The 23,328-nt window shown below is 36.5% G+C and overlaps 1 protein-coding gene across 5 annotated transcripts in view; it reads left to right on the forward strand.

The window, feature by feature from the left end:
• PDE5A (phosphodiesterase 5A) overlaps window positions 1–23,328 on the forward strand; it is a 134,903-nt gene that overhangs the window by 80,610 nt on the left and 30,965 nt on the right. For all 5 annotated transcript variants that reach the window (XM_082758895.1, XM_082758892.1, XM_082758893.1 and 2 more), the window contains exons 2-8: window positions 4,280–4,862; window positions 6,308–6,397; window positions 15,772–15,840; window positions 16,943–17,032; window positions 18,220–18,357; window positions 19,525–19,592; window positions 21,558–21,666. In XM_082758895.1, the coding sequence (XP_082615021.1) occupies window positions 4,284–4,862; window positions 6,308–6,397; window positions 15,772–15,840; window positions 16,943–17,032; window positions 18,220–18,357; window positions 19,525–19,592; window positions 21,558–21,666 (1,143 nt within the window). In that variant the 5' untranslated portion in view covers window positions 4,280–4,283. The remainder of the gene's footprint in view (window positions 1–4,279; window positions 4,863–6,307; window positions 6,398–15,771; window positions 15,841–16,942; window positions 17,033–18,219; window positions 18,358–19,524; window positions 19,593–21,557; window positions 21,667–23,328) is intronic.

The following is a 23,328-nucleotide window of genomic DNA, read 5'->3' on the forward strand; positions in this document are numbered from 1 at the left end:
CAGGTGGAAGCTCACAGCGCAGTAAAAGATCATAGTGCAGAGAAGGATGTGTGCAGCACATGAGGAATGAGTGCAGATGTCTGTATCTCCCTAACCTGCAGTGACTGAAAAGCTTTGCTGTGATGGAAACATTGCATTGGTTTTAACTATCTGTGTAGACCACTATGAATCAGTATCTGCTCCTGTTTAACACACTGCTGTAATTTCTAAACTTACTTTCACCTTAACATAATTTTTGCAAGGGCGTCAGCTCTTAACAATGCCAGTGCTTACTGAAGGCTACTCGTATGAATAGAGTGGTCACAAGTGTTTGTTTCTTCACGTAGTCCTTTTAAAACCACATCTTAGTCACGTTTAGCACTTGTTACTAATTTCCAGTCACTTACCTGTGGTTCAGTATGTGTCTGGTGTCAGATACCTTGAGCTAGCCCCATGATGAGAAAATAGTTGTTTGTAATAATATTCGTCATACATTGTTAAATAGGATAGAAAGTCAACGAGCAAATGTACGTCAAGACTTCATCTCATAGATTTCAAATAGAGCTAGAATATGCCAGTTAATGTGAAATGCTAGTTCTTCCACCCATAACTGTATGAGTAAAACGAGCTAAATAGTTTCCTTGTTAGAAGAGGCATTCAGTAAAGGTCAGTGAACACTGTTCTTATTCCAGCTGAATTTGAGCAGCTTTCCTGTTGCCTAAACTAAAATGCCTAAATGGTTTGAAGTTGAAAACCATGCTTTAAAATGTATAGCTAAGGATTTTTTTGGTGTTGTTGTGAACCTACAGAGCTGTTTGAAAATTGCGCGCTGTGTTGGCAATTTATTGGACCATCATCTAAGGGACATTAAGGGGGAGAGGAATATGTTGCTTGTAATTATGCAGCTTCACATACAGTTCTGTTCAATGTCAAAGCATTATATAAGTAATGCAGACAGCTAACAAGTAGCCAGTCCTTATTAAAGAAATGTAATTACTTTCACTGGAAAGGCTTTACAGTTACGTTCCACATCCCTCAACAACCTCCAGCAGATAGAGAAACATTAGAAAGTTTATTTTACATAGCTTTTACCTTTTTGGCTTTTTACTAAATTATTTCATGGCCACAGCGTGAGAAGTGGTATTAGAATTCAGCATATATTGTTCTTACTGATTATTATTACTCCACTATTAAAGCCAGAAGACATCATTACACAAAAGTAAACTAGTAGGAAAAAGGTAAGTTTCAAATGATAAACTGAATTTCTGCTTTAGCTTTTGTTTTGTCCATAAGGGAGACCTAAATCTTTTTCTGCCTTATGTCTTGTATCAACATATCCACCTATGTAAATTCAGTGTACAGAGCTAAGCAAAATGGTAGCATTTTATATTCTCACTTCCTCAAGTGTAAATAAGCAGAAAATCAGATTACTCTAAAATTGCTGTCACTCAGCAATAGTACAGGTTCACACCGATCCATTTCCTAACGTACCTAGACAAATCACTGTACCTAATTGCTAGCTAGTTGAAAAAAGCTTCCATCCGGTTATATGTTATTACAGTCTCTTTAAAATCTTACTTTACATGGATGCCAGTCCTTTACGTTCAAAAATCAAGTCAGCATGCACAAATGTGAAACTGGCTCACTTCACAAGACCTCTTTTCAAACTATTGATCATTCTCTATTTACTTTTCTGTGTCTGAGACATGCACACAGCTCATGTTTTCAGGTTTGTCTCTGAAGCTTTAGTGCTAGATGCTCAATTTTGTTTAGAAAAAAAAACCCTAAAATTTCCAAGTAATTGATTCTGTTGAGATTAATGTCAAAACCAAAAAGAACCCAAATAAAAAGCACATATGATGACAAGTTATAAGCAGTGATTTGAGAAGTTGTACTGTGCTTACCTAAAAAAATTTTGCATTTTGTTCTCTTTCTTAAGGATATTTTTGGTCATTTTCATTACTATTTTTTATTCTGCTTTCTCATTCAATTTTAAAATGAAAAATCCAAATGTTATCAATTGCTAGATTCTTATTTTGGCTCTCACTGAAACAGCTTTTGCAAGTGTAATTTTGCCCTGCGCAAATTATATTACATATTTCAACAATACATGGTCACAACTCCCACATCTGGTATTTATGCAGATTAAGTACTATCAAATAATCTTGTTAAAATCGTAGTCTTAATAATACATTAATTGCTCCTTATGTTTTTTCACTGCATGAAGTATTTGGATGAGATGACTTCACAAAAAGTATACATTGCTGCTGTAATCCAGAAGGATCACTGGTAGCTTTTATACTTAAAAAGCAGAGTTTACTTCCTTTACTAATAAGTAGCTAAGCAATGAACCAAAACCCTTGCAGAATAACAATGGAATTTCATTGTGTTCTCTGGCACCATGTTTCCAGTAATTGGACTAGCTTTGTGTTGCTGGGAAATTTATAATAGATGTTGACTGAGGTATATTACTGCTACGGTAAGGGCTGTTCCAGGAGCTTCATGGAAAATGTAAAAACAAGGAATGAAATCCTAGCTCGGTGGAACTCTGAGGCAAAACTCCCACCGCCTTAACTGTGTCCAACATTTCATTCAGTGGTTTTGGACAAAGACCCTTACAACTCAAGACTCTCATCTTCAGAAGATTCACAGATGTGCATCACACACGTGATGTGTGACCACATTGACCAGTCAGCCTTGAAGGTCAGTGAGGCTGTGAATGATATTACCCATCTGCGTAAAGTTTTGCATGATGATGAGGAAAAAAAAATAGTCTACCTACTTATTTGGAGTTGCACTGGTGTGAATAAAAGAAGGACTTCGTTTCACAGTGCTGTATTGAATGAGATCTGCCTTAAAAAAAAAAAAAAAAAAAAAAAAAACGTTTTTTTGAGGTGGGGGCTAAATTATTAAGTAGTTCACAAAGAGGTGGGGTGGGTAACATCATGATTTTCTTTTGCTCAAGTGCTCTCTTTACACTCACACTGTTTCCTAAATGAATTCAATTTTTCATAGCATGTTTTCCTACAGTTGAGGCCTCCAAATTGTATGTGATTGCAGAATCTGAGGAACGCTTTCACAACTGATATAAGACAAATAAGTCTCCTGTTATGGACTGCTTCTTAATAAAAATAGTACTGGTGGATTTTAGATTTCAATCAGTTATATTACTCTGAATTAACAATTAACAACTATACTGATGCATGTAACTGATCACAGGCTGACTACCCTGATTAATTTCCATGGTTTCATTCAGCTTCAGTCTTGAAATTCCTGTGGTCTGCTGAGCAAATAAAAAATATCCCAAATTTAAAATATGACCACCATGAAAGGCTTCCAAGAGATCAGACTTTTTAATAGGATATTTGCTGTTTGTAGGGCAAACATTATGTAATTCAGAAAAAGCGTTTCTTCTGAGAGTAGATCATGTGACAAAGTTTCCTCACAGCATAATTTTTTTTTTTTTTAAATATAGTGATAAGAAAGTATAGTTTGTTTTTTTTTTTAATGTATGTGTTTATGGATAATTCAAGATAGTCTGCATTTAGGGATGATATAATTGAAGTTCTGGAGATTTAACATTAAAAATATATTTTAAAAAGTTTAGTATTAATTTTTGAACACTTCAAAAACATCATTTTGGGTTGAATTAGGCAATGAGTTTCATCCTCAAGGAGCTTAAATGGAAGAGGTATGAAAGCATGTTTTTATTGTTTTGAAGAGGTTTGAATTAGAAATATTCGTGTTTCTTTCTGACAGTTTTTAAGCAAAGCTTGAATGTTGACTCTCAAACAGCATTTTTCATAAGTTGTGAGACAACAGGGAAAATTAACTTAAAACAATGGACAAACAACATAAGAACAACATAAAAATAGGAGAGATTGCAGGTGCTTTGATGGAATTGAAGTTCAAAATTATCATTTAAAACATTAAGAAATGGTCTAGAAAAATAGAATTAAAACAGAAAGCTTTGTTTTCACACACACAGAATTTTAGATATATATATACACGCACATCTTATAAATAATTCCATATCTTAGGAATGGGAGGGACCCGAACTTTTCAAGCACTAAATTATAGTGTAGACTTTTGATCTCCTGTATTCTGAAAGCCACAGAATAAGCAGTCTTCCTCCAGCCTATTCACGTATTTCCTCTAGGTGGAACTCTAAAGGTGCACTCATGTCCACTGTATGAAAAAGCTTAAAGTTATCCTCTTTGTAGTGTTTTCTTCAAATATGTGTTAGTTCCTAAATATTTTTAACTTATATGATTTACTACATTTTATTTTTGTTTTACAGAGAAATGGTTAATGCATGGTTTGCTGAGAGAGTTCATACCATCCCTGTCTGCAAGGAGGGAACCAAGTCTCAGAGTGAATCCTGTGCTTGTCACCAGCCTGCCTGTGCTGAGACCACCAACTCTGGGACACCAGCAAGGAAAATCTCTGCTTCTGAATTTGACAGACCATTACGGCCTATTTTTGTCAAGGACTCAGTAGGAGCAGTGAGCTTCCTCTCTGGCTCTGAAAAGAAGGAACAGATGCCTCTGCAATCTCCAAGGATTGGGACCAGTGCAGGGGATCAGTGCTCAAGGCTCTTAGAACTTGTGAAAGATATTTCTAGTCACTTGGATGTCACAGCACTTTGCCATAAAATTTTCCTACATATCCATGAGCTTATAGCAGCTGATCGCTATTCCCTGTTCTTGGTCTGCGAGGATAGCTCTAACGAGAAGTTTCTTGTAAGCAGACTGTTTGATGTGGCTGAAGGCTCCACCCTAGAAGAAGCTTCAAACAGCTGCATTCGCCTTGAGTGGAACAAGGGCATCGTGGGCCACGTGGCTGCTATCGGCCAGCCTCTGAACATCAAAAATGCCTATGAGGTAAACCAAGAAAAGCTATCTTGAACAAATCTTGAAACTAGAAAAAGCTGATGTGATTTTGTCATTTTAGCATATGTATTTGGAGCCTTGTTGACTTAGTGGCAAACCTGACACTAAATTTCCCATTAGAATAGATGCATTACACATGCACACAGATGCAGAAACTTGTAGCTGTGACTAATGTTAGAGGAATGGTAGCATCAAAATCAATTATTTAAGTTTGACAGTCAGATTTTCAGCCCTATCTTAACCAGTTACATACACACCCGTATTTACATTTCTAGCTTTGGACACATAAATGTTTATGTATAAGGACATAAGATACTTCCACACGAAAATAAATGAAGTTATAAGCATGAGTAATTATTTGCAAAACTACAGTCCTGTGACTGAAAATAATTTTGAGAAGTTTATCATATCTGGGGCACAAAGAGCAGGATCTGAATGAATAAGAACAGGGTGAGGCTTTGAACTGTATAGCAGTCTCCCAAATGAAATAATACTCGGCAATTTGCATAACTTAATACAAGGCTAGATGAAAAAAGAAAGAGAATCCAGCACTGGGAGAGGACCTGTCTTACACCTCCTTTTAACATCTCTTCATTCCAGGCTGTTTGGATAGGCTTATTTTGTGCTTTGAATCTAGGGACGATGGAAGATTTAGTTAACTAATAAAAGCATAGAGGGCAAAAAATTACCACTTCTGATTGATCATCTCTTGGTTAATCTCAGTACTGTTCTTCAGAAGCAGCAAGGAGCACAGTATGATTGTATATGTTGTTTTAATTTTCAGCAAACACTTATTTAGGCACTTTGTGGAAAAGCTTTTATTGATATGTCTCCAATGGGGCATCATCTATCCTTGTATTTTAAAAGTTTTCCCTTGTCATCATGCTCAACTTGAAATCAATTATTAGAGAAAGAACAGCAGCTTTATATATAGTTATATGTGTATTTTAGTGAGATTTAAAGTTTTATAACAACAATAACTGAAAAAAAAGATGTGAGTAAAAGCAAAAACATTAACCACTTTCAGGACACTTTGTTTTTCTGTGGCCATATGTCTTTCAGTATGTTTCTGTAATTTCCTTTTGATGATAAAAGCTATACTAGAGATAGTTACTCCATGCATAAGTTCTTTATAATGATGGTCTAGGCTCAAGAAAGGCTTCTAAAATTGTTTTCTTGTTCTTTCTGGCAGTTGTATTTATCCACAGGCACTCATGTTCCACATAAATGTTGTTTTGTTGTTTTTGTTTTTGTTTTTCCTGTTAACCCACTCCAGCAGTAACAACTTTGCTATCTTAGGTAACAGTTAATAATTATATAAAGGTTCCATTACTAGCTCAGTCAGATACTGTACTTTTTTAACCTTTAAACCAGGGAAGAAAAAGAAACAGTCTTTAAGCAAGTAGTCAACTAACTATTTTTTTCTCCTATATCAGGATCCACGATTCAATGCAGAAGTTGACCAGATCACGGGGTATAAGACTCAGAGTATTCTTTGTATGCCAATAAAGAATCACAGGGAAGAGGTAAGTTGCAGCATTGGGTTCACTTCATGTAATACAGTTTCCAGATATGCTAATTCTTTCAACTTTCATTAGCTGTCAGTCATTATCTTACAGCATAAACCTGTATCTTTTTTTTAAAAAAAGACTGCGTGCTTATGGTTGCTCGGACTTTTATCTTATCTAGTTCAGTAATGTAAGCCAAAGGGAATTGTCAAGAAGAGTTTAACCCCCCAGATGCAGAAGTAGAATATATGAATTTAACTTCAGAAGTGCTGTTCATGTTTCCTGTACCTAGTATCTGTCAGCATTAAAGTTCTCTGCAGGTTTATTGGTCTATCTCAGCACACACTCAGATTGCAATTAAGAGTTACTGTGCTTTAGCTTGGGTTTTATCTAGGTTATGTTCTTTAGAGTACATAAATTATTTTTTTATCATTGTATAAAAGGTTTTTACATTCTGTTAACTCAGCTCATAAGTAATAAATTAAGAAACACATTAAATGCTTAAGATCAGGCATTGAAAACACGTGGTGTTGATGTGATTTAGAGAAGTCATTGATAAGTCATGTAATGTAAAGTCAAATTACTTCAAATATAAAATAATGTGAACTCCTGCATGTATTTCCCATCAGTGCTACTTCTCACAGAAGTTCTACCTTCCTACCTGATACCCTACCTGATACAATTGCAGTAGGGAGAATTCTTATTACAAACTTGTCTTCTAGCATTGACCACTTCAAGAGTACATTCAGTGAAGACAAAGCACAAAACTGGGATCAAAAAAAAAAGCAGGCACCACTGTTTTACTTAGGTAGTTAGGATTTCTTAATTGGTTGGTATTTTTGTGTGTGTGTATTTTGTTTGGTTTTTGATCCTGAAAGCAGTAGCCTTCAGGTACATCATCAGTTCTTAGGAGGCTTGCACAGCATAGGGTTCTTTATAGAGTACATCAGAGCTTTAAGATGAAGATCTTCTTTCCTGTAATTCCTTTATTTTTCAGAGTATTTATCATTTGGTTCCAGAAAGTTCAAACTCCAAAAACAGATGTTGCCAAGATTGTTTTGAAGATATCATACCTTCTTTTTCTTGCCTTTCCATTTTCCATAAACACTTGACTGAGTTTATTTGTTGAATCTAACTGTAGCTGGCTCAGACGATCAGCCAGGATTTCCTTTCTTCACCTATTGCAAATTTTGGTTTAAAATATTCTTTCAATTTTTCCAAGGACAGAACTTGAAACTGACTTGACACTACCTTGCGGACAGTGCTTCTAGTCTTCCTCTCCTAGTCCCAAACCCGCTTCGAAGTCTTCCCATTTCCAGCTGGCAGCAGCCACTGCTGGCCCTGGGCCAGCTGATGAGCAAATCAGATGCTGTGTGGAGCAGCATTCCATGTCAGGCTGATGCAAGGTTTTAAACTTCACCCATGCCATACCATTTTCTTTTTGTTGAATAGAAGAAAAAATGCTGTGTTCTATATAAGCGGGATCAGAAATGAAGTACAAGATCTTGCTAGCCAGGGAGCACCAAAGTGCAAACTTCTCATTGTGCCTTTGTGGTAGGTAGGGAAAGAATAAGAACTGTAGTCTGTTAGTGAAACACCATGACTTACAGGCTGAGTAAGCCTGCAATTGGCCGTATCTTCAGCTAGGTTTCTACTCCTAAGTGCATCAGCAAGTGGAAATGAAGCAGGGACATGTTTATTTTGAAAGCTTCAGCCAATGTGAAGTTTGAAGAGTCTGTTACACTCATTCTTGTATGCAATAATTTGAAGGGGTTAAACTAGAAAATCTCTCCTAGGAAAAGATAACACTTATTTTTTCCTGAATTTGAAGTCTATACCAGAAGGTTTTTGTTCCTCTCACCATAACAGTTTGCTAACATGCTTCTGGAGAGATTTTGGAGTCAGGGAAAATCAGCCTTTAATTTGCCATCTGCTTTTTCTGTTTAAAAAAAAATAAATAAAACAGAATATGGGCTCCTCCCTGTGATAAATAAATAAATTCCCAAAGCCCCTCTAGAAATACGGAGGCTAGCGACTGCTTCCTTAGCCCAGGATGTCAGCAGTCACAGTCAAGAGATGATTCTGGAAAACATCCAAAAATAAACACTGAGAATAAGAAGCAACTGTGACTTTTTTGTATGTTTGTTTAGTATTGGTACTATTTTTTAAAACAAAAGAGTAAATAATTGAGATTAAGAAAATCTCATCCTGATTATTAAATCCTCTGGGCCGGCTGAAGTACGGAGATTTTTCCAGTAGATGTTTTTCACATTTTCCTGTATTTCCATGAGGCATGTGAGAAACCAACATCTCACTTAAAAATAGCTACTAATAAGAAATTCCATAGATGAAAAGAAGAGCTCATAAAAAGGACTCAAGAAATAATAGTAATCTTAAAAGGGCAAATAGTGAAAATGAGTACCTCTGCACAGATGCATACCAAAAATGGAATCACATTCACTTGATAGCAGGACTCTTTTTCAGTCCCCTACTTGACCTGTTCTTGCTGACACAAATGTCAGAGAAACGTTGCATTTCAGATCCTGAAAATTCTGCTGACTATGTCATCTAATATCAGATCATAGAAGCTTGTACAGTGCTAGCTTTGTAACGAGTTTTTTCATTTTCCCATGAAAGACTGCAAATACAAACTGACTGAGCTTGGTATGTAGCTTCAGGGGCTTTGAACAAAGTTCTGGCACTTGGAAATCAGTGCTGTATAATGTCTAATAATTAAACAGAAATTCCATCCACCCCATCATATGCCAAAAGATTGCCATGTGACGCTTTCTGTCATGCTAAACTATATTATTTGTTGTTTATAACCATTGAAGAAAACAGTGAGAAAGACAGGCCTTGAGTAATCTGAATTGCCCTCTGCTTAAAACAAACAACAAAATGATTCTAGGTGAAATCATCTAAAGCTATCCCAGTATTTAAAATTGTCCTAAGGTGACTGTGAAGCCACAGCAAAGACTCCATTTTTCATCCTAAAAGAGTTTCTCTTCTGGTGATTCTTCTGTTGCAGCAGATAACTTTACAGAGTTAAACATATTCACATCAATATATGAAATGTGTAGAGTTATCGAGACATCAATCTATAGACCTACTCTGTGTATCAGAGAACACCTCAAAACCTTCAAAACAGAGTGAATTAGCATCCTCAGTAGTACAAAAAAAAAAAAAATCAAATGAAAAGTCAGTATTAGCCAGCTCATACCACAGCTATCAAGGCTATTTCTTTTACAAGACAAAAATGATGGCCACGGGATTTAGCTGTAGCTATTAATACTAACCATTCTAGTGCTATAGTGTTTATGTAGAAATCAGAGATTTATCACTAGTGGCAGAAGATCTAAGGTTCGCAGAATCGTGTAGGTTGGAAGAGACCTCCAAGCTCCCCTAGTCCAACCTCTGACCTAACACTAACAAGTCCTCCACTAAACCATATCCCTAAGCTCTACATCTAAATGCCTTTTAAAGACCTCCAGGGATGGTGACTCAACAACTTCCCTGGGCAGCCCATTCCAGTGCCTAACAACCCTTTCAGTAAAGAAGTTCTTCCTAACATCCAACCTAAACCTCCCCAGGTGCAACTTTAGTCCATTCCCCCTCGTCCTGTGGCTGTTCATATTATGTATGTGAAAATGCATTTTTGGTGTGTCCTTAAACCTTCAATTTTTTTTCAGAAGCTCCAAATGCTACTGATTTGCCTTCTATAGTACCCTTAATGAAGTGAGTAAATGCAGTAGCACTTTTTTTCCCCTGATTTTGCTTGGTCTTGGATTCAAACACCCAGAAAAAAGACTACCGAAGTTGTCGGAGAAATTCTCAAGGTGATAATTACTTGCATCTGGTTTTGTAGACATTTGCAAACAAACACTCATTTTGGAAAAAAAAATCTTACAGAACTGAATAGTGAATGGAAGTCATTAGCTTGAAGCAACTTATGCAGTTATTGAGAACTGATACAAGGCTCAGTACAGCTGTCTGGTTTGCAATATCTGCAGAGGGGATGGTTCCTGACTGGAAGAGTCATCATAGCTGTAGTAGAATCTGTACAGGAATGTGGTTTTTTTTTTTCCTTTCTGGTGTGCAAAATAATTTCCACAAAATACTATTTTGGTTTAAATCCTATTAAAATCTGTAGGATTTTCTTATGTTGGAACTTTTAGTTGAATTAACTGAGACCTATCTGCTGGGCTCTGAGCCTAAAGTATGTGGAATTGAACTTCCCACTAATTGGCAAGGCAAATCTTCTGTTCTGGCAATGATCACTCCAATTGCTTAGTTGTGTTTTGTTTTGTTTTAATTTGTCCTGTCCTCTCACTGGGAAGCTTTTCGGCATACATCAGGATGGTATTCTGTCTACAACAGCCATTCAAAGTATCCTGCTGAACTTTATAAAACATAACCAGGCGTGTTATGGTTAGCCAACTGAATTCTTTTTTCCCACAATGCCAACTTCAGGTACAACGCATCACAGTGACTGCAGTATAGCCAAGCTACCTTGAAACAAACTACCTCCAGTTCCAGTAGCAGTCTTACTGCAGGATTATGGAGATCGGTAATTTGCTGCTTGGGAGGATTTTCAACTAATGCTGAGATGTATTATAGTAGCTAGACTGCTAGGAATCACACAGGCTACTGTTGGCAAGAATGGTAGAAGAGGATGTGAAAGTTGTTGTTGATTAAAAATGAAAGTCTGTAAATACAGGGCTGTCCCAATAGGATAGTTTTATAAGCCTGATTCAAAGATGTACAAAAGCAGGAGAGCAATAAGCTTAAAACCACTGTCTGTCCTTTCATGTGGATATGTTTCTATCTTTAAAATGAGATAAAAGTTGAGTTTTTCTCTCCCTGTTACCATTCTTTGGCTTAATGTCACTTTTCTTCAGGTGCCAGCAAAATATTTTTTATTTATTCTTAGGACACAAAATGGTATTTTTAAATCAACTGAAATCAGAACCAACTAAAAAAGGTACTAGCTCCCTGTAGAGCGGGAACAGCTTTTACAGAGTTAGGTCCGGAGTCCTAATATACAAAAAAAATGTAGCATGAAACAATCCAGGTAAAACTCATATCTCAGTCGTCATCTACTGAGAGATGCTCCAGGTAGCCTGCTACTTTTAGAGGCAGGAGGCAGCTAACAGTAGAAAAGAGTGAAAATAATGTCCTCTGATAATTAGAGGAAATCTCTCCCTGTAATGTGGATCAGGTTTTATTAAATTGGATAAGTGGTAGAGCTAGAGAGGAAAGCTTACAGAACAAACAGCAGCACTGGAAGATTGCCTGTGTTGCCAGCAAGAGTAGAGTTAGGAGAGCTGTGTTCCGAGGTGGTAAAACAGGTACGGCTTCTGACTTAGTAATTGGTGGCTATTTTTTCCTCTTTTTTGGTGGAGTAGTTCTCTGTCAATCCCCATCAAAACTGCTTTCTGTGTTCATGACGTATGTCTGTCTTATATCATCTGAATGGAAAATAACAAAGTGTTTGGTTTCTGATTCAAGGGGATTTTTTCCAGTGACCTTAAAGAAGGCTAGACCAAGGACTGAGGTCCCTTACATACAGCATGTTTGCTTCTGCCCACCCCTTTTGTACTTCCAATACAGCAAACCTGGATGAAGGCTCTTGCTAGGAGCTGCGTGACTAGTTTATACAACACCAACCTAGTCAGACTGGGAATAAAGCTCATCAGTTCGTAGCACTTGACAGCTTGCTGGTTACTTTAAGGATTAGGACACAAGATTACAGGTCTCTAAATATAAGCAAATAATAATTACTGCAGTCTTTACTCTCCCTTAATCTTGGTTTTCTTTGGTCCATAGTACTTTCTTATGATTTCCTCTAGGAGTTATCCCCTTTCACGGCTGTTTTAGCCCCTCTCTGGCCCAGTAGTTTTGCCTTGGGTGAACAAGAAGCATGCAGGATAATTCAGTAGGTATAACAAGACAGTGACAAATAAAAAGTACCTTTGCTTTAGTGCTACAGGACTCCCCTTTCAAGAAGGTTAATTTGGTGCCTGCTTGTAAAAGAAGTAATGAAAGATGAAGTAATGTGCCTATGTAACTTAATACCTTTTTGTTAGACTGGAACAGAGCATTCATCAGTGAATCTTCAAGTGGGCTGTCATTTTTTTTTTACAGTGTTCGTCAGGATTTACAGAGAATGTTTTATTTCAGATATGAAGTAACGTGTCTTCTTTATTGTCATACAGATTTCACACTTTAATTTACCTGTTATCTGAGTAAGTTTTCTGTATAGCTGAGCTCATAGTAGTTACAGTCACCTTTGATTCAAAATTTGTGCTGGTGTGAATGTAACTCCCAGGTGGAGGGATCAGGCCTGTCGTCTTTTCAGATTTGTTTATAGCAAGTTTCAAAAAAAATTAATTTTTGGTTTTCACACTGTTAGGATTCACTAAAATGCAAGCCTGTGTTCTCCATGGCCTAAAATGCTTTCACATGATTTAGTTTTGTCCTAATTACATAATTACATCAGTAACAGGAACAAACCCTCCTGAGTTTTTACATCTCCTCCTAATTACCTGCTTGTAGGCAAGACTCCAATGTCTAACTAATACACATCTTAGTGAAGTTCACTTGAATTTGTACTGATATAAATCAGAATAAGGCCAGAATCTGGACCAGCTTAATCATGGCACATACTACAAAAGTTTTCTTGCTTTTTTTTTTTTTTTTTTTTTTTTTTTTTTTTTTTTTTTTTTTTTTACAAAAAGAAGTGTTTTATGCAGTTTGTCATCTGCATAAAATTTTTTATCATCATCAAGACAAGCAGGATTTTTTTAGCAGGTTTACTCTCCTCATTACTCCTTCCTCCTTCTGTTAAAAGCTTTTATTGGAAGACCTTAACAAAGATACAAAAATGACCATTTCTCTTGAAGCACATGCCTTTTTTTAATGTATGAGTAACCTGCAGGGCGAAATAGTCTTTTTGCTGTATTGGTGTGGTATTTTTACTGTTTTTTTTTTTAGCTTTTTTAAGCACCACAGGTCTTCCTTTCATTGGGGGAGGTGTTTATGCACAATGAAAGTACTCACCTCTTAATTCTTAAACTCCATAATGATGCCTCTGAACTCATCATAATTGTCTTTGCCTGTGCTGGACCAAAGCTGGAAAAAAATAAATAAATAAATAAGAACCCCCCAAAAAGACAGTGGTGTGGGAAAAGGTCTAATCATTAGCCTTTTCACGTGCGGGTTAACGTAAAAACATATACATTTATTAAAGGATTTGCTTACTACTCAAAGTCTGCTTTAGAAGTATATATGGCAGGTACATTGTTATTACAGTGAGAATGTTCACTAGGTAAGAAGTTTTCCCTGAAGTCAAGGAGAAGTTAACTGTGGGAAGAACTGGGTTGTATGGAATGGACTTGACAGCTGAGCTTTATTTCAGATGGACATTTTTGAGCCCACAGTTGGCACTGATTCATGCTGCAGAACACTGACCTTGTAACATCAGTATTTTGGGAATGCTGGTGTGAGAGATGGTAAATTGTTGTCTTTTCCATTACAAAAACATAACTATATCCCCTCCTTCAGTATAGGAGTTACACATTGAAATGATTAACAGCCAAGTACAGTTTTTTAAACGTGCACACCACATAGTTTTTTTTCTGATATTGTTTATCCAAAAAAGCAAGATGAAAATATGCTGTCATTAACAACTTGCAATGGTCTTACACTACTTAGATTTCAAACAAAGCAAATTGTTTTGTTTTGTCAATCATTTACTTTAGATCTGACAAAAATGTCTAAAAAGAATCAAAAGCTTTACATGTACTTTATAGCTTATTACCACATACCCATTCATGTTATTGTACTCAGCTTCATCTGTTCTAGCAAATTCTAGCCTCAGAGTTCACTGCACTGTAGATTTACTGGCCTTAGCAGAAGAGGAGATCCAGCCATTTAAATAGATGTAACCATGTTAATTGTAATGAAGTGCAGGGTTTTAGTGAGTGACTTCTAGCTCCTCCCAGTTTCCAGCCTACATCTCCTGCCTCTTGTTCTGGTGCTAATCCTCTCTTTCACTTCTGAGTGCCTTCCAGTTTTAGTGTGCTGTGAAGTGGCATGGTTAACATGATTCAGGAGGGTACATATATGGAAGTAAAAGGGTAAGTGGAGGATCCAGGAAAAAGTTTAAACTAGTTTACAGGACAGAATGGTTACTGCCAGCAAACAGATTAAATAACTGCAGTAAGGAATCTAGAGAAATACTATCCCAGTGAATTGTTTTTTTGACTAAATGCTCCCTGTCTTCATACAGACTCGCATGAAAGTCTCTTGAAATTCTCTTGTTTCCCTTGGGCTCTGAAAAACAGACCCAAATTACCACTAAGACATCTATGTTGACTATGTAAGAGCAAGTCCAAAACAGCCATACAGTTTCATTTCTCCCAAAATAGCAGAGTTGGAGGCTACATTAGAAACAAAACAATACTAAGCAAAAATCTGAATTTCACTTTTATATTTAGGAGTAGTTTTGCTGTTTGCCAGGCAGATTGGTTTGCTGGGAGGCTCTCACCAGCATGCAGAATTGAACTCCACAAAGACTGGCGGTAATAAAAGCATCATTCTTCAGCTGTGTTGTACTCTCACATTCATTTTACGTTTCTTTTAAATCTAAATCAACATCTTTTATTGCAAAATCACATTTCCTGGCTAATTCTTTTCCGCACAGAAAGTTGCAAAAGCACCAGTAGCTCAATCATCTCTATAGGACTGTTTTCTGTTCTGTAAGAAATCATATTTTAATTTCCCAATTCATGTAATTACGTCCAGAAACCTGAAATCAAATTTTATCACAGATTATTTCTACACTAAAAAAGCATCATCTCAAAACTTAACACAACTTAGACAGGACTTTTATAAGAATAAAACTAGATGTGTAATCTTACCAGATTCCATTTTTTTACACTCAAATCCCAAAGCAGACAAGCCAACAAGCAAGTAAATAGAGCTGGTCTGTCAATGTCTTTATAATTATTTCATAAAGTGTAGCAGATCTTTTTATAGTTTATGTAAAAACTCTTTGTTACTATCTATTCTCTGATTTATGTGAGCAGCCTTAATTTATGAAGCCAGTTAGCTGCTGTTCCTAATACATAGTGCATTTGAAATCTAAGGATTTAAGCCATGTGCCAGAAGCAGAAGGAACTACCCAAGGAAGAGTCTTTAATGTTGTTCAAGGCATATAGATTTGTTTTTTTAGGTCTGTCACAGATGTCCTGTGAATGATGTTTTACCTTTGGCTTAGCTTCTTTACCTGTAAAACGATCATTTACTTTTTCCTACAAGTATGTCTGGAAATAAAGTCTGATGACAGATTCCTTAAAAATGATCTAATTACTCCCTTTTGAATACACTAGGTTGTTGGTGTGGCTCAAGCAATCAATAAGAAATCAACTGGTGGGACTTTCACTGAACAAGACGAAAAGGTATAGAAGCTGGACATTTCTGTCTGTTTTGTTTTCACAGGGGATCAGGGAATAGATATGCTATTGCTTTTCACACTGATCAGACATCTTAAAGTTACTAAAAATTAACCACTGAAACAGTAAGAATTCCTGGTAGTATTGCAAAGTTCTTTCCTTATAGAGCCATGAGAAATGTGGATGTGACATAGTTTAATTTCTCTTTTCAGAATGGTATCTCTCATACATGTCAAATACAGGTTTACTCCACAGAAATGCACTGTAGGACAGTTCCATAGCTTATAATAGACATCATTTTTATGAAGTGTTTATAGCTCTCTTGGCATATCTGACAATGCATATTTGAATATTAAAATTTGCATAGTTATTATTTTTTAAATATTGCATCGCTTCTCAATACAGCAATTAGAGAAAGAGAAAAGACCTTGGATAAATTATAAACAATACATAAGATAATCAGTAGAGTAGACAGCACCTTGATTCCTAATTCTCACAATGAAGTTGCTTTCCAGACATTTCCAGACTTCACATTTAGATTTGTATAGCAAAAGAGGCTGCACAAAGGCTGAAGAAATTGACTGAATTTTCAGCAGTAAAAATAAATAAATAAATACCAGGATTTAATGTTCCCCTTTGAAAACTTTCCCCTTTAAAACAAAATGCATACTGAGTATTTACAGGATATAAGAAGTAATCCTATTCAAATAAGGAAAAAAATTGCGGTTTCGCTATGTTAGCAGAATTTTGTTTCCATTTCCCAACGTAACAGAGGCTGATTGTCTGCACCAAGTTTTTCTAGGTAAAATCTGTATTATTGCAAGACGAGTTGGTTCCTTTGTGCTGCTTCGTACCCCAATCCTACTTGTACCAGGATAAACTGAAAAGACAATTAGTTTAAAAAGGGAGAAGAGATTCTTGAGGAAATAACAAATTATGAGTAACTGGAGAAAAAAAAAAAAAAAGGAACGTGAATGCCAAAAATAGCTTTAAATATCAATTAATATTTCAAAGTTAAAAAAAAAAAATGTAGGAGCTTATCTTTGAATAGAGTTAAGATGCTGTGAGACATTATCTTCATCAGGTGTTTATGCTTATTTGTCTTCAGGATTTTGCTGCGTATTTGGCATTTTGTGGAATTGTTCTTCATAATGCTCAATTGTATGAAACATCTTTGCTTGAAAACAGACGTAATCAGGTATGATCTACAGGTTTGTCCCAGGAGTACAAAAATTATGATGGTCAGCTAAAATCTGCACCTTTTCCTGTTGTTTCTGATATGGTAGCAAATCCTTGGCAATTTTTAATTACTCTAGTACTGTGGAGCTCTAACTGCACTGAGAAGTAGCTTGGCACATTTCATCTTGGGCTGTGAAAAGTGTGGGGGAAAACACTAAAGCTACATGTCCAAAATTCATCCCATGTCAATATACTTTGTATTGCCTGAAGTTATCCTGTGGCTCACTCTGTGTACTACACAGCCAGAGGCACGTATACTCCAGAAAATTCAGGTAAAATTATCCCTATAGCATGGCAGGGGTTATACAGATTACTCTTTTAGTCTCCTACAACTATAAATAGTCACTAACAATATTTTCTGTAATGATCAGACAGGAAACTAAATTTCCTAGAGGAATGTAATTTTATTCTGTAGCCATCTATGTAACTGATGGGTTGTTAATGCCCTAGCCTTTGTGGGTAGAATATCTCTGCCCTACATGGTACGAAAAGTTTTTGGAGAAACAACTAGGCAGCAGTTGTTTTAATAGCGTTCTGGTAGGTCTGAGTTTCCAAGTTATTATTGGTGTCTGTAAATTGGTACAAATTTGGGTAATCTTTGCAAATTGGTTCCATGCTTCCTGTGGGGAAAAGGGAATATAATTTGACCACATCTAAGTAGCTAAGTCCTTCAGCAGCAGCTTTGAAATATGGCAGCCTGTACCTAAATGATGTGTTCACCAAATGAGCTCATTAAGCTCTGTTTGAATTACAACAGATAATAGTTGTGCTCAAAAGTCTTCAGTAATTTAAATATCACAGTTGATGTTTTTACAATGCACACATGAGCCATAGGAAACTATTAGGTTTCCTAAGGGCAAATTACTGTGTGCTGTCTGGACTTCTCAAATTTCATTTGATCAGCTGTTAATGTTGATCTGACCGGAAACATCAGACAGCTAACTAGGCTATCTATTTTCTCCACCAAACTGGCTAATAATTCCTGTTGCCTTGCAGTCTGTATGACAGCCAAAACTTAATTTTTGTCACAGACACGTGTTCATTTCATTGATTCAGGGAAGAGAAGAAGAATCAAAGAGTAGGAACTGTAATTATTGCTTACATCACAATCAGTCAAATTTTCACCAAAGACCTTTTTTTTTCCAGGTGCTTCTTGATCTTGCCAGCCTGATTTTTGAAGAGCAACAGTCTTTGGAAGTAATTCTGAAGAAGATAGCTGCCACTATAATATCGTTCATGCAGGTGCAGAGGTGTACCATCTTCATAGTGGATGAAGACTGTACTGTGAGTACGTTTCCTTTGTTAAAAGGCAGAAGTGCTGGGAAGTCCCTGGGAGCGGTATTGGCTTCCCTCCCTTCTGATTCAATAGCATTTCAGACCCACTTCCTCCCCTGCCCTTGCTTTTATGGCATCCAGTCAGGGCAGGTGTTGATTTCAGAGGATTAGGTCTTTGTGTAGGCCAGGCTGCCATTTTATGCAGTCATTTTGCATTACCTATTGGTAAGCTATGGCTCTAAGCTCTCTCCCGTGGCATAGATCTGAATGTAGAACTCTTAAAACTCATTTTATTGGCTACTGATGTAAGACAGGAAAAGGGAAAAGGCTGGGTGAAAAACAATGTGGCTTTTACTTGATGTGCAAAATCAGTTTTGACTGTACTTTTTATTTCTTGAGTATATCTCAACATGGAGTATCTAAACAAGGTATCTGAAGAGAACCATGGCCTCTCCCAAGATCCTGGCTCACTGAAGCAAAGCACAAGCTCCTTTCCTATCTGCCCACTTTTATTTCCTTTGTATTCAAAATAGGCTGCAGAACAAGGAGCAGGATGTTATGTTGCAATAATATTTCCCTGTATTTAAGAAAGTCATTCTTACACAGGAATGTGGAAGAGGAATTTACATAATGTATGTATTCAGATATTCACACAGTCCCTGCAAGTCAGCCAGACTCTAGCACCTAGTTTCCAGTCTGTAGTTTGAATGCTTAGTACAGAGAGAGTCTAATTTCTCTCTACGTTTAGGCTTCTCAAATATAAAAAAAACTTATGTGAAAAGAAAGACAGAGATCTGTCAACATGTTTAAAAGGCTTTGATGTCTTCGCCTCCCCAAGCAAAGTAGTTATTATACACTCCTGGTCTGGAATTGGATGAATGTTAGAATATGGAAGTTCTGTGCTAACAGGTAAATTTGGCACAGATTATAAATACCAGCATTTCTTCTCAGAATGATCAGTAGAGATTCAAGACACTTCAGTGACATTTAAAGAAGATAATTATGTCACAGGATTCTGCACCATTGCTGCTAGATGTGAAATGAAGTTAATTTTATACTTGTCTTTATTACAGAATAGGTGTTGATAACTGCCACAAGCATAAGCTTTTCAAATGAATACGACTACTCTAATTTATAACCACACCAATATATTAAAATATCCTCTTGGTATTCCAGGATTCATTTTCTAGTGTGTTTCACATGGAATCTGAAGAATTAGAGGATTCAGCTGAAAATCTGAAGAGGTAAAACAATTAAAGTTTTTTTCATCATGGGAGAATGTTGAAGAAATTTTGATTTCAATATTGTTTTTCATAATAAAGGATGTGGTACCACACCTTTCCATTGGGTACCATGTATTTCTGCTATGAAGCGGGTTTTGCCCTGAAACGTACATAGACAAATTGCCTTAAAAAGAACACTCTGAGCAGAATAGGAGAACAAGGCCTGTTCTCTTCATTTTGTCAGGTCAAAGTACCTAGTTGCATCTCAGGGTTAAGCTGTGGAAATGGGCAAAACATAAGAAGTAAAAATCTTATTTCATGGGCTGCTCTAGAACTGGTCTGTAAGAAGTCTATGTGGGTGACTATGCTGTAGAGCTGACACATCCACATTAGTAGATACCAAACAGTGTATAAGCATATGATTTTAATCAAAAAAAAAAAAAAAAAAAAAACTTTATAAAGAAGGATAAGCATTATTCTTATTTTGTAGATAGGAAAGGTGGATCAAAGGACATGACTAACAAAATCAAGAATAATGACTGGCAGATTTTTAGGTCTTCTTCAAGAAACCACTACAAATTTAAAATGGGAAGGATGGAAAGAAGTAGAAATAATTGTATTAAAATACTCAGATTACATAGTTTCCAAATTTACTCTGAACCTTTGTATTTAAGTTTTGAAAATTACTGTCTTTGTTACCTTTCTGTCATGACAATAAGTTGTTTTAAATAGTGTCAAGAGTGACAAAGAGTACCTAAAACACACTATGACTAATGTAGTGTCAGGAGAGAAATTGAAATTTCTATACCTCTTTGATCTTCTTTTTTTTTCAGTGAACATTTCTTATATGGAATGTAATTACATATATTTGAAAATAAACTTGAAAATGCATGGTTTAAGCAAATAACTGTTGAGATGTAGTAGGATTTTAGACAACATACAGTCAGAAAGTTCAGATGTATAAAATGGTACTAAGATCATAGAATAACTGTTTACTTCCTCTTCTGTACTGTGGGAATGGCAGAGACAAATTTTACCTTCCTATTCACTATCCCACTCATGGTTAGTAGTTAAGGGTTAAGGCACTCAAAATGTAATTTACTGCTTGCATGGGCCATTGGTAAATTATTTCTCATAACTGACAGGGAATGTTGGAACCTTAGCTATATAGCTGAATTTTGTTCATGGGACAGCACAGTTATGTTGCAAAAACTGTTCTACAAGTCAGAACTACGAGTTAGAACTTCTGCATTGTTTTAAGGTCACAATTTCAGGCAAACAAAAAAACAAAATGACGTGGATTAGATGGAAAGTATTATGTTACAAGATATAATTTCAGGCTTATTATGTAATCAGGGACCCTGAATTAAACCCAGATCAGACTTTTTCAGAATTATGGGGTATTGCCTTGTATAACCAAGTTGGTGAAATGATGAGAGAATAATTATCTTCCTCAAGCATGGTGAACATCCTTTGGATATACACTTACACCAGAAGGTGTAAAGTCGAGTCAAATGTCTGATCTTCAGTCAAATCTGAAATAAACTTAGGAGTAGGAAATTCACAAATGTTACCAGCTGTACCCAGTCTAAAGAATATGCGAATTTCATCTAGTACTGACTTTTCAATAGTGTGAGATCTGTGAATAGTTTGTTTTCAGAGTTGTTTTTTTCAACATAAACTCAGTTGCTCAATCTTTATCCTTCATCTGTATCAACTGAAATGATTTGTTTATTTCTTTAATTGATGTTTGATGTTAACATTTTGGAATGTTAAAGAAATGGTGTAGTGTATAAATTAATCCACTGTGTCATTTTGTGATGCCAGCTGGATTAGGGTACAAAATTTGAACTCAATTCTGTTATATAGCTGTTGGTTATATCTTTCTTGGCCTTATCTGTGGAAGATATTTACAGTTACTTGCTTTGCATAATGAATTGGCCTGTTGTCATACTAAGCAGATAAAAATAATATTTTATCCCTTAGAGACTATGATACAAACAAAATCAATTATATGTACGCTCAGTATGTCAAGAATACTATGGAGCCTCTCAACATCCCAGACGTCTGCAAAGATAGAAGATTTCCCTGGACAGTAAGTAAAATAAACTTACCTTTGAAATTCAGAAATGTTTTTTTTTCTGTCTCTCTTTCAAATCTTGCTTGCTTTCCCCTCAGTACTTTTTTTAAATTTGATGGCCACAGTTAGAATTCCACAAACACAGAGGAAGGTACTATGTTTGCTTTATAAAATTCTTTATTAGTGAAGAAATGGTACACTACTCACACAGTGAGCAGGGTATTTCTATAGCCATTATTTAAAAAGGTTAGCATTCATTTGTCAATGGAAACTGTGATGTGGAGAGCTTGCAGTTTATTCTCTGGAAAGCATTTAAGTGAAGAACAGCTGGAGGCTTTCACAGCAATTCTCTGTAGTTTACTGTGATTGTTGGGAAGCTCTCAAAAGTTCCTTCCGTTTCATTCCCTCCTTTCCCTTCTCGTTCTAGCAAAGAATACATTAATGGTATGTATGCAAGTTCTGTGCTGCTTTTGAGAAGGAACAATTTCACTTTTCTGTGGAAGTTTTTGCTTCACACTTCATCAGATGTGAGCTTGTGGTGTGGTGCACTACTGAACGTACAGATACGGGAGAGCTAGGAGGGCAGGTCACTTTGCAAAACTCAGATTACAATCAGGTTGCGTTCGAAATCATCAAAATAAAGCAAAATTGTAATTCTGTGTTTTCCTCTCAGTGCAGAAACTTGAAAAAAACTCTTCTTACTATAGTTAGGACTGTTAGATAGATGGTTTCAGGGAGAGAGTAAGAGGAGGGGTGAGATTTGTCATGATCAGCAGGTTTTTATCAAACTCTTTTTGTGTCACAGAACCAAAAGCTCAGAAAGTAGTGTTGACTGTCATTGTTCCGGGAAGAGGAAAGGAGGAGCAGCAGCATGGTGGGGAGCTGTGTTGCACAGAGAAAAAGGGAAGCAAGGTTTCACTGATGTTTTGCAGGGGATTCTGTGAAGGACAGAGCAACACAGGAACTGAATGCTCACCACTTCAGGTATAGGGCCCTAAGCTGTCTTAACTGCAGGAGTGGAAGTTAAAACAGAATCAGGTGGATGTGCTGCATTAGATAAATACAGATATAAGTGACTATTTTGAAGACATTGTAAAATACATAAAAGGAATACTTTTGGAGTCATTTTAAATGACTCTCTGAAACAAGCCTTTCACTTTGTCAGTAGGTTTAAACTTCTTACACATTTTTTCCCTGGAATCTAGATGATTTACACCTTATGCATGTGAAAGAAACTGGTAAAAGAAAACAACAGTTCTGCTAGAAGGAATTTTGGGTAATGTTTTCCAGTGCAGTCACAGTGGCTGCATCTCCACCACCATACAGGAGCAGTCTCAAGGCTGGGTGGAGGCAAAATCTTTTGAAAGCTGACAAACCCTGGTATGAGGGAAATCCCAGGCGTACCTAGTAACCTAAAAACCCCAGCTTGCCTCTTTCTTTGGAGAACGTTCAACAGCATGCTTACTCACTTTATGAAAAGAACTTTGTGCTTTCTAAATGCATTGGCAGCCTCAGCTACCAACGTAGTGACGTGAGGCAGAAAAACGGCGTGGGTTTCTTCACAGGAGAGCCCTCATGTTGCCTGCCTCAGGTTCAGGCTATCTATAAGGGCAGGATTTAAGCCAAATGCTAAGATTCAGCAGCCATGCCTGTGTGTTTTTTTCCTGAGCCAACAAA

Source organism: Aythya marila (genome assembly GCF_965140915.1).
Source record: "Aythya marila genome assembly, chromosome: 4".
Taxonomy (NCBI): Eukaryota; Metazoa; Chordata; class Aves; order Anseriformes; family Anatidae; genus Aythya; species Aythya marila.